The sequence below is a fragment of the Carlito syrichta genome, unplaced genomic scaffold (assembly GCF_000164805.1).
Source record: "Carlito syrichta isolate Samal-C Ts95f unplaced genomic scaffold, Tarsius_syrichta-2.0.1 Scaffold315593, whole genome shotgun sequence".
In the NCBI taxonomy this organism is placed as follows: Eukaryota; Metazoa; Chordata; class Mammalia; order Primates; family Tarsiidae; genus Carlito; species Carlito syrichta.
This window is the reverse complement of record NW_007259689.1, coordinates 625,114-637,656: the sequence shown is the minus strand read 5'-3', so window position 1 is coordinate 637,656 and position 12,543 is coordinate 625,114. Positions and strand designations below refer to the sequence as shown.

Genomic DNA, 12,543 nt, shown 5'->3' with positions numbered 1-12,543 from the left:
CTTCCAATACTCCTGTGTTGAAGCTCTTACTCCCAATGTGATGGTATTAGGAGATAGCTTTGGGAAGTTATTTCAGGTTGGAAGAGACCATGAGGGTGGACCTCACGAAGGGGTTAGTGCCCCTATAGGAAGATACACTGGGAGTATGTCCTCTCTTTCTGCCTTGTGAGGATACTGCAAGAAAGCACCTTTACCCAGCAAGGAAGAGGACCCTCACCAGTAACCACTCCCCATGCTGGTATGCTGATCTCAGATGTCCAGCTTCCAGAAAGGTGAGAAAAATAAATTTCTGGTGTTAAAGTCACCTAGTCTATGATATTTTGTTGTGGCATACTGCGCAAACTAGTACGCTATTCGAAATCGTATGTAATGTTTTGGAATTCAGAGGCTAGTTTTCAAACCTATTGATGACTTTTCCTGAGTTGATAAGTCCATTTAGGTTTCTGAAACATTTGGAAGTCATAAGGCGAAGGGGTTTATCCCTCACTCCAATACATACACACACACACACACTCTCTCTCTCTAAATTAAAATAAAAACTAGTTTTATGCATAATAAAAGCTCAAAATACACATACACATGCATACACACACAAAGAGGTAAGACATCCACAGATTTCACCATAAACTTTCATTGCTATCCCTGTCCCCAGGAACAAGTCTTTGTATCTAAAACCTCTCGGACATTCATTTTATAGTATTTGAAGATCAGTTCTCCAAGGATTGTGAATACATTTCCAATAATGATAAGCATTTTAAAGCTATTCATCCCCTATGATTTAAATCTATGGTGGGCTGTTAGGGGATAAAAACTCACACAGGGATATAGAAGGAACAAAACTATTACAGCTATACTGGAGTTCTTGATGGAACATCTGCAACATTTAATGGCTCAAGGGTTCCTATTACCAAGTCTTCATTTTAAAAATAAAAAAAGCAAAAGAAGAAAAATCAAATAGAAAAAAATATTAAAAAAAAACTTTCTGGAGAAGGAAGAAAATTCCACAGGATAAATCTACAGAGAACAAAGAACCTATTTGAAAGTGGAGGCCAAATGAGGCAGACCTTCATTTCTGGGGAGATTCTCTGGTCCAGTAGGTTGTAAGGTCTGTAGCAGTGTGAGCCTTGGACTTTCTTTTAGGAACTATACAAATTCTACTGGCTCAGAGAACATCAATCCAGATGGGTAATTACAGCCTCTGAATAAAACCTTAGGAAATAGTGTGTTCAATGTAGAGAAAGAACAAAAGCAACAACACTTTCATTCTTTATGCACAACAGCATACCCATCTGGAAGGGAACCTCTCCTGTGTCTGTTCCAAGGTTTAGGGTTGCACTTCAGTGTTGGGAGGGGCCTTGGGCCTAAAGGCAGGTTTCCAAGAAGTTCTTGAGAAGCTGCTGGACTATGCTGTGGAGCACTCACATGCCAAATCTTCTCTTACCTCCCCACTGGGGTATAATACAGCTATGGTTGCCACAAGATTTGTGGTGTGAATGGAATGGAATTAGGTACAAACTCTTCAAAAGCAAAGCATACTATTTTTCGGTTACAGGGATTTAAGAAACATTAGTTATCATTAGTTTTCATCACAGTATAGTATTTGTGAATTCCTAGGATTCTGGCATTAGACAATGACCCTTATCCTTAAAAGAATCAAAGTACTCTCATTCCAAAGGGTCTCCAAGAGCTCTGGGTAATCACAGCAAAAGTCAAATGTGCTCCAAATATAAAAATCTTGAAAATCTGTTTCCACCTATCATGTAGAATAAAGCATATTATGTAAATTCTGTCTGTACCCTAAATCTTGGCACCATCATACAAAGTTTTTCTCTCACAGTATAGATGGGCCTGGCATCAATTTGATGGAAAATTGGTAAGAAATGGAAGCTGGCCAGTTAGGAATGTCAGATTACAGAAACACTACTTATATAAATGGACAAATCTATCATTAGTCTATAACCATATGTTCATGGAAAGATCACTCTGTGCAAATTTTAGAGCAACATATAGTTTCTTCAAAGAGTGCGGGAGAGATTTTTGGAGGACCTGAACAAGGATGACACATCAGATGTCCTTTAGAATTTAAAGACTCTAATAATGCAATTACAAAATAACAAAAGCACCAATAATGTCCTGTCAGGCTGGTGAGTTAAACCAGTGGATTTTACTGACATTGAGTTGGCTGCTACACACACATGCCTAGTAGATAAGGTATAACGTAGAGGAAGCAGGGAAAGAGAAGAGGGGAGGAGGAAAGAGAGAAGAGAAGCTGGAAAGACCCCATCCTTCCTGCAGGTTCTGCCTCATTTCTTTGCTTACCTTCGCAACAAAACTCCTTGAAACAGAAGTTTGTACTTGCTATTTTCATCTCCTCTGCTTCCATGGTCTCCAATGTGTCCTTATCAGTCACCACCTGTTCTAATCAAGCTCAATGAGCTCTGCTTGCTAAATCCAACTGCTGTTGCTCAGCCTCACAGTACTGGACCCTTAGCAACATCTGAACAAACTGACCTCAGTTTAGTCACTCCCTCTCGGTCTTTGGAATTTCTTCTCTCTCTCGGTTTCCACCCTAAGAACTTGGTTTCAGTTCCTTTGTCTGGTCCCCCTGCTTTTCTCAACGCTGTAATGTTGGAGAATCTTAGGACAGTCCTTGGGTCTCTTCATCTTTCTGCCTACACTCTTTCATTCTGTGATTTCTTCCAGTCACACGGCTTTAATATCGATGCCAACTACTCTGCAAAATATATCTTGTGAACCTAGATTTCTGCCCCAAACTTCAGATATATATTGAATGCTTCCTAGACATCTCCATTCATACATAACAAACTTACGAAGTCCACAACTGAACTGCTGATCTTTCTCCCTTAAAACCATCCAACACATCCCCATTTCACTCAGAGTAACTGCCTCAAAATAGCTTACAAAACCTTTTATGATCTGGCCCACTATCACCTCTCGGTTCTTCTATTTACTCTCTTCTTTAATCACACCACTCCAACCACCCTGGCCTCTCTAACACTCCACAATGACTCCAGGTACTTTCCATTTTAAGATCATGTAATGATATAACTAATAAACTGTCTGTTTCTTCTTTCTGGAACGCTCTCCCTCCAGATATTAAAATGGCTAACTTCATTACCTTCTACTCATCATTGCTCAAATTTTCTCTCTTCAGTGAGGCTGACTTTGACGACCCTAGCTAAAAGTTATTTTCTCCCAAGGATTACCAACCTTATCCTGTGCTGGTTTTTTTCCCCCAAAGCATTTATCACTTTCTAACATAGTGCAAAATTTCCTTATCATTTCATTGTTTGTCTGTTTGTCCTTCCCTTACCACAAGAAAGTGTTATGGTCTGAATGTTTGCATACCCTCCAAATTCATGTGTTGAAACTTTATCCAATGTAGTGGTATCATCAGGAGGTGGGGTCTTTTGGAGGTGATTAGGTGAAGAGCTCCACCTTTGTGAATAAAACTCATTCCCTTATAAAAGAAGCCTAAGGGTCTCTGCTATGCAAAGATGCGTAATAGGCACCATCTATGAGGAATGGGCCTTTATCAGACACCCAATCTGCTGGTGCCTGATTTTGGGCTCCCAAGCCTCCAGAACTGTGAGTGTCACATTTCTGTTGCTTATAAATTACCCAGTCTAAGATATTGTGTTATAGAGGCCTGAATGAACTAAGACTTGAGGGCAAAAATATTTATCTGCTTTGATCAATGCTGCCTCTTTAACAATTATAACTGGTCTAGCTTGCAAGGTGCTTAAAAAGTACTGGTTGATAAATGAGAGAATAGGTAGGAAAGGGGAGAGAAGAAGGGCAGGAAGCAGGTATCAATAAAGATGACTACACTGATAACACAGCCTAGAAAAGGGAATATGAAATTACACACGGAAGGAGACAAGAAATTGTCCAGTACATTGAACCCTTTGAGGGTAGAGTCTGAACTGCCAGAGGCATCTAGAGGTCACAGGAAAGAACCTAGGCCATGAAGATTGGATAGTTAAGCCTTGTAATACAAAGAATAAGCCATGGGTTATTTACCCATCAAACAATGTTCCAGAGGCCCGAAAAATTCCTAAAAACATCCAACTGCCAGATCAGCAGGAATCCTGAGGAAGTCTTCAGCTATTCCACATCAATAAGATTAAGATTCAGTATTTTCACAAAAGGATTTGGGGTAGAATGTTTTAAAAATCCTTTGAAAAAGGGTTTTGAGTATTCAAACTTAGCAAACAAGAAAATAACGTGTATCCAGACTTGGAAGACACTCAGCAATACACTATGACACAGTGGATTCCATGTTTTTATGAAGAATGACTTTACATACCCATGTCCATTCAGCCTTATGTTTCCAACAAAATCATAGAGATGTCTGTTTGGGCTTTCACACTCAATTCTGCCAGAAATCCTCATCAAACTGTCAATGTCTTTGATATCCGAGGTTGCTGGTAAGCCCTGTTTAGAAATTTTTAAATAAGCAAAGAGTACATTAAATGAGCTGTATCAGGAGAAGAGGAATTCTGAATTCATCCAGGTCTTAAGCTATAAGGAATATCATTATTTTATAGGCAATTCTTCCCTCTCCACTTAAACAATACTTCTTCTGACAAGTCATCATTAAGGGAGGTCTTCTTTCCTGACTTGAGCACAGGTTTTTTAGCACAAGAACAGAACAGCTTTTATAGAAATTCTAAAATATATTTAAGAGACTATACACTAGTCTGCAAAGACATTCTGAAGTCCCTAAAGGACCATTTGCTTCCAAAAATACATTAATATTTAGCACTATAGAGTATGGGTCTGTCTTCAGAATCTAAAAAAAAAGGGGGGAGGAGGATGAAAATGGATGAATGGAATCTATGTTCAAAAAGATTAGCTTCATTTCTCATTTTTTCCTCCCACCACTCAGAAGGGAAACTCCAAAACAGTTCTTCTCTGGTCAATTAGAAGTGACTGCCATTGAACACAACCTCTTGTCTTGCTGCTGTCTGAGTCCAAGTTTTCTATGAGGATCTAGTTCCACCACATCTCAACACTCCCACCTTCTACAATTTTAAAGTCCCTTTAATAATCTTAGTTACATTCTGCTAGGGGTAGTATGAAAAGCAAATACAGAAATCTAACCTATTCTCCCAGATGAGTGAGAGTGTTAGAACAGCAATGGAAAGTGTGGCTTTTTATTATGGCAAAGCCACATAATAACTGGGGCCAGGTGAATAGGGGGGGAAAAAAGTGAACATACATCAAAACCTGAGAACCTCTACTATTGTCTGAGTGGCAGCCATTACATAAGATAATTAAAGTGTTACAAGTAACATCTATATGATGGACTGTGTTTAATCAGGCTAGTATATCTGAGTCTTCCATCATACGTAACAATACCAGTGTATAACACATCTTCATAATGGTTTAATAAGAACATATTAGCAATTAGACAGAACTAGTTCAACTCAAGACAATAATGTGAAGAAAAAAGCTTTTAATTCCATGTAATAAAACATCAATGCTAACCTGTAAACCTGTATTAGATCTTACCTGTCTAATTTTCAAGTTTGTTTCACCATCTAAGTTGGATGTTTCTATGTAGCACATGGCCTGGGGCTCACTGTAGTTCAGAGTTGAGAAGAACAAAGATTTAGTGGGAGAAGAAGGAAAGCATAATAATAGCAACTTACTTAAGTGCTCAAACTTACTGAAGCCTTTCATTCTAAACACGGCTATAGTAACCCGTTTCTTGATGACTTTCATTCTGATGGCAAGACCCTGTGAGGCAGAACTCATGCACTACAATTAACGGATCAGCTTTTCAGCCAGAAGGACCCAAAAGCAGTTTCCTGACAACCATCAGTCATGGTCTTCAAGATAATACCAAGATTTGTCACATTATATTTAAATTGTTCACCCATATAGGCACAACACAGACCGAATCTGAAATGTAAAGTGGTTTTGTGTCCAGATTTATCTTTTGCTCAAAGACATCAAGTGAGATTCCATGCTCATGGCACACATGTAAATTGATTAAGAAAAGTGGTTGATTAGAAAATTCCAGATTGCTACTTCTACAAACTTGTGTTTACTATCTATTTAGCTATGATGAATAGGATTATATCAGTCATAATATTAAAGTGTTAAGGTTACTTTTAAAAACAGTATGATCAAAGTGTACAGTGTAAGTGGATACACATCTTCTCCCTGCTTCCTGCTCTTGTTCTTACGGTTTTTTAAAGTTGCTGGAGAGATTCTCGTACTATAATAGCAAAAGCTAAAATTCAAATCAGTCACCTAGGCCATGTTACTCCTTGACCCGAACCTAGAGGACACAATTCATGGGCCCCCTCCAGAGTGTTTTAGTAAAATCTGGTGTGCAGTGGCTGGCATAAGGGATCAGTGTCTTCCAATTTTATTACAGTATCACATACTGGACTGTCTGTATCTTTGCCCTTCACATGCTTTGTTTGCCTAGCACCTATAGGCATGTGAGTTTGCAGCCTAACTGTATAATCTGGTCCTCAATTCTAAGAAAAAAAGCATTTTGAAGATAAATCAATTTTTCATTAGCACTTGGTTATATAATAAACCCAATTTACTAACATCATAGAAAGAACTATGAATGTAATTCCGATTAGCATGTTTATACAAAGCTAGAAAAGAAATAATTGTGTAAGTCACAAACACCTGGAATTTTCAAATCAACTTCCAATTTGTACATGTGCAAAACAGGCTATTCCAAGTTTCAAAAATGGGCATTTAGCTTAACTTTGCAGCCCGAATATTTGCGACAATTGCTTAAACCCATGGACATTAATTAACTATTTTACAGATTCATTTTAAAGTAACTTTGCAAGTTCCTCAACTTACTCTATGGGCTTTCTTTCATAAAGGCTGCTATGGTTTCCCCCAAAAGAAGTCTTTTAATATTTATATTTTCACTCTATCAATTATTCCAAATTTTGGTTTTTTAATCACTGCCACAATTTGGTTCTGGCAATTGCTCCAAATTTATAAATTTACTTGTATATACATTTGAAATTTATGAATTTATAAAATATATCTTCCGATAATATAAAAGCATGATGACAAACAAGATGCTAAATGACAATGTGGATTCCATATTCTGGCAGCAAAATGCATAAAATTTTACTGTTCAACATACTTATCCAAGACCAGTCTCATGTTTAAATGAGAATAACAAACTAATTCTACTTTTTTTTCCCTCATAAAGCAACTTTTCTAGTACTTTAATTGGCTAGGAAGTTAGGAAGTCTAAATGGCGGACTTTTATTTGAAGTGGGGCAAATGGGACACGATAGCTTGAGGACAGCTGTGACTGAAGCAATTCTTAACAGTGCTTAGGAAAGGCAGAAAGAAGCCTCAGAGAAGGCATCATGCTAGATCATAAATACTTCAGCAAATTATGATGACATCCAAAACACAAACTAGTCAGAGACGCAAAGCAGGCTTTTTGATTAGTAAGTGGAAAAAAATGAAACAAGATGCATATCACAATACAGACACTAGTGGACAGCTGAAATTTATCACAGTAACGTGCACTTTTTCACTAGTTACAAGTGGGATAGAAATTAATCCCAAAGCATGCGATACAAAATGTACAACGTCCAGTTTTGTGCAGGGGGTCCTCTATAAACCCTATTCAAGCCCAAATTATAGTCATGATTTCTGGAAGGATCCTATAAAAACTTACAGAAAATTTAAAATATGGGAATAAGGCAAATATGTTTTAAATCTAATCAATTTCCAATGACTGTTTCATGAGAAGCTTAACATTGTTTAAAACAATATCCTGAAGAGGAAATACATTAAGCCTTAGCATCAGGCATGTTGTTAAATATTAGTGTCTATTACAGAAACATAAGAAAGGGAAACCTATATTTACAGGTATGCCTCTTGGACTCCTATTAATAACAACAGGAGTTGAATTTGCGCCATTGAGGGACAAACATCATCCAACATGATATTCACAAAATGCCTTTAAAACATCGGGGAAATGTTCATCACTAAGAAGCATAAAAAAGTTAGTGTTTTAAAGGAAGAGAAACAGAACTCAATCATATTTGGGTGCAACTGTTCTCTGGTTTAGGGTGAGGACCCACATACACACATCCTGTACAGCTCCGTGGTTCTAACCTTGAGGACAGACTGATGAGGTCTGCTGGGAGGTGTTCCCCATTGGCCACTTTCACTATCTCCCCTACTGCCACCTACATGTCCCAGTTAAAAATAATTAAAATGGAAAAAAAAATGAATAACAGAGAAAAAACAAATGGACAAAAGAGACAGAGAGTTTGAAATTATTATAGAAAATAATACATGTTAATAAAAATGTCTAATGCCAATTTTTTTCAAAACTTATTTTGATCAGGTCTCAAAACTTAAGAAAATTTTTACGGATTTCTTATTTGATTTTAAGCACAATTTTCTATTTTTAATGTGAAAACTTTTTATTTTTAAAGTTTACTCATAAGTTGATCTTAACAATTAAATGAAGGCATATTTTATAGAGAGCTACTTTATTGCCTAGATTTTCTCTTCTCCAATTCCTCAACCTCATATCATCCACTGTATGTCCACTCCTATCCAAAAAGGACAGAATTGTGAAAATTAATTTTTAGGTTTTTGTAAAAGAAAGTGGACTATAACTAGTCCTTCTCCTCCATACATTAAACAAATAAATTTGCTAAAAATGTTCTGATTCCAAAACATTTTCTAAGATAATCACACAAATATCTTATTAATTTTATGCAAAGCTGCAAAGACATGGATCTTAGGAGGTCAGAAGACATAATTGCAGCCTTTTGAGTTATTTAATAAAGTATAGGTAGTATATTCTTTTGGGAGGATAAGTCATTGAGTTTAAAGAAAATTTTTTAGAGAGGGTATGAAATAGACATGTTAATAATCTGTTTGGACTGGCACTAGTAGCTTGAGTTATTTTGTCCTATTTTATGCTTTCTTAACACATAAGCTCTTAGTCATTTAATAAATACTAAAATTTCAGTTTCTTTATTTCCAAATGAAAGTCAATGAAATAGTAACTGGCAACCATGTCCATGCTTTAATCTCAAACTATCTCACAGAAGATGCACTATTGGTAATTAACAAATGAAAAATAGAAAATTAATAGTTCAGCATATATGATGCTCTCTATGATAATGTCTTGCTGAAGAGTTTAATCAGGAAAATATCAATACCTCCTTAAACTGCTAGGTTTTACTATCATTTTAAACTTTCTTACACAAATACAGTAATGTATCACTTAATGACAGGGATATGTTCTGGAAAATGATTGTTAGGCAGTTTTGTCATTATGCAAACATCATAGAGTATACCAATACAAACCTAGATAATACACCTTGGCAACATGGTATAGCCGATTGTTCCTGGGCTACCAAACTGGACAGCATGTTACTGTACTAAATAGTGTAAGGAACAATAACACAATGGTAAATATTTGTGCAACAGGAATTTTCATCTCCTTTACAATCTTATGGGACCACCTTTGTATATGTGGTTACCCATTGACCAAAATGTTAGGTGGCATGTGACTGTACAGCATTTAGAAGGCCAATCATCCAATACATTTATCAAACCTTTTGCTTAGTGCCACTAAATGCACATCATTCTGTTAGGCACTCTTAAAGCTTATCAATTTAAACAAAAAGAACTGGAAAATAGTAGAATTTGATATTTGATCCCACTTCCTCTGTGCAAGAGAAGTGAGATCAAGGCCTGAGAGATTAAGTCTTTGTTCCGAATCACCAAGCCAGAATTAGAATTCTGGTTTTCTGCTCCTAAGTAGAGCTCATTCTAGAGCCTGATGCTACCCAGAATCAGAAACAAATGATTATAAGCTTTCCCTCAAAGTCACTCCCCCTCACGGCCAAATGTGGACAGTCAGCTTTACTTTAGTTTTAGAAATTTATCCTGATAAAGTTATAAACAAAGGAAGCTAAAAACAGGAAGGCTGATTTTTAAACATCAGTATTATTTTTTTCTGAAAACAAAAACCTACAGGTACATGACACAAAAAAAAGAAGCCAATAATAAATGGAAATATAAATACTGTATTTACTTTGGCTGCTTGTGGACTTACTTCTGTAAGTATCAAGATAACTCTTACTTGCTCAATTAAGTTTCACTAACTTGCTGTGAATTCAATCACTTTAAATGATGACCTGATTAAATAGATTTTGAAAAAAGGGCACCGTCCATATTTATATGTGGATTTTACAAATAAAACTGTCCAAGGAAATGATGATAAACAACCTCTAAAATGTTAAAAACATTTCTTCTTAATTTATAACAGCACTAGTTTTATTGTTTTTAATCCGAAAGTCATTTGAAAGTCACATTCTTTAGGGGATAACAGTGCCATATGTTCTAATTCATGACCACCTTAAATATGAGTACGACAAATTATATAAATTAAGTAACAGAAAGAACTTAAATGAAAGAACAAATCGCTTTTTTTGTTGTTATTGGAAAAGTATGGCATTTCAAAAGGTACGATGACAAAAAAGAAATCATTCATCCATTTTTTTGTACCATTTCACCATAATGATCAAGAAACTTTGCAGAGATTTATAATGAACAAGGATTGAAAAATAAAATCAACAGAACCCAATCCATGTATTATATCAAATAAATGACAGGAGTTCTTAAAAGAGTTGGCGATCCACACAAAAGGATCTGGATATAGCCAGAAGGAGAGTAGACTCTTAATTGCAACTTTGAATTATAAAGTACAGTACCTCTCACTTATTCTATATGGCAAACATGAAAGAGCCCTTTAGGTCCAATCAACCTTTTAAATGCTTAAATAAAAATAATGAGAGAGGTTTAAAATTCTTCGTTTATTCTTTATTTCCTTGGAGAAATCACAAGATCAATGCAGGGTAGAGACCCGTCCTCTACACTGTTTGAGCATCAGTAGGTATCTCTACCTTGATGAGAGAAGTACAGTGTCAGCAGGTATATACTCTTTGCCTTTTATTATAACTATATCTCCAACATTTACCTGAAAGAAAACTGGGAATTGGTTAATTATCTGCATTGAAATATAGTTACAAATATACAACCCATTGAATTAAAGCACAGCATACAATAAAAAGAACCTGGTTACTGGCGAACAAGAACCACTTATCTTCACACAATGGAAGAAAATTATCTAGGAGTGTCGCCAGGGTTGGGAGAATCCCTTTAGAAAATGAACATTGTGTCTTTACCTTATCAGCTGTATATCTTATCTTGATAAGATAATCTATGTATTCTATCCACTTAATTGACATCTCAACTTCTCCCCTCTTTGACATAAAAATAAAAAGGAGGAATTTACCAGTTGAAACCTTTATTTGGAGAAGTCGTAATACAACTGGAGAAACTGTCATATGCAAAGGCCCTTATGAAATAAATATCAGTTATATTCACCATTTATAGAGGTAGAAAACAAGTCTCTGACTCTAAGTTACTGTTCAAAGTTACAGTGAGCAGAAGAGCCTACACTCAAACCTACATCTGACCATCTGCAAAGCTTCATTTTTCATTAAGTAAATTTGGTAAAACTATCATAGTATTTTAAATTAAAAATAAACTGCTTAATTTCTTTCCTTCACTACCTGTGGATATTTTTCTGAGCATGGTGTAGAGACAAATTAAAGACACATGATGGCCAGAAACTGTTAGAAGTAATTTAAGTGACAGGTTTGTCATATAGCTTTTGGTAAATGACACAACTCCAGTGAAGCAACAACATGGCTTCACTGAGTTGAGAATGACTGACAGCTATGCTTTTTATATCATGAATGTTGATCTTTCTCTTAGTAGACCAGTGAACCTAAAAAATAAGTTTCAATACCTAACAGACAGAAGAAAAGCCCTTTTTACTAAAGTCTTTTTGTTCTTCCCTCTCCCAACTTATTCTTGAACTCTAAAATAACACTACTAGAAGAAAGGAGAGGAGAGTGTCCTTAGTGGGAAACACAAAGAAATGATCTAACAGGAAGCCCACTGTGTTCTGTTTTATATAGTGGGAAGAACAGGTTAGGGAAGGCTGGGGCAAGGGTGTTGTCTTTTTTTTTTTTTTGAGTTGGAGTCTCAGTCTGTCGCCCAGACTGGAGTGCAGTGGCCGTTCCCGGCCACCGCAGCCTCGACCTGCTGGGCTCTGGCGATCCTTCCGCCTCAGCCTTCCAAGTAGCTGGAACTACAGGCGTGCGCTACCATGCCCAGCTGATTTTTTTTTTGATTTATTGTAGAGATGAGGTCTCACTGCCCAGGCGGGTCTCGAACCCGCAGGCTCAGGCAATCCACTCACCTCAGCCTCCCAAAGGTGCGGGATTACAGGCTGAGCCACCGGCTATGAAAGGTATGTTGGTTACCGAGGTTAGAAAGTTCAGGATGCCTCGATTCTAAAGGAGTTATTTCAGCTGAAACCTGAAATTTTTTGACTATTTGAAATGAACAAATTACCAGGAATCATGGAGTCAAACAGCCTCTACTTCAAAAAAGGGCAAACAGGAAAAATAA

The 12,543-nt window shown here is 36.6% G+C and overlaps 1 protein-coding gene across 1 annotated transcript in view; it reads right to left on the bottom strand.

Moving 5' to 3' along the window:
- ATP8A1 (ATPase phospholipid transporting 8A1) overlaps positions 1–12,543 on the bottom strand; it is a 221,199-nt gene that overhangs the window by 166,014 nt on the left and 42,642 nt on the right. The window contains exons 8-10 of the mRNA XM_021706448.1: positions 8,149–8,222; positions 5,539–5,608; positions 4,331–4,458 (exon numbers count right to left, since the gene is read on the bottom strand). Coding sequence (XP_021562123.1) covers positions 4,331–4,458; positions 5,539–5,608; positions 8,149–8,222 — 272 coding nt within the window. The remainder of the gene's footprint in view (positions 1–4,330; positions 4,459–5,538; positions 5,609–8,148; positions 8,223–12,543) is intronic.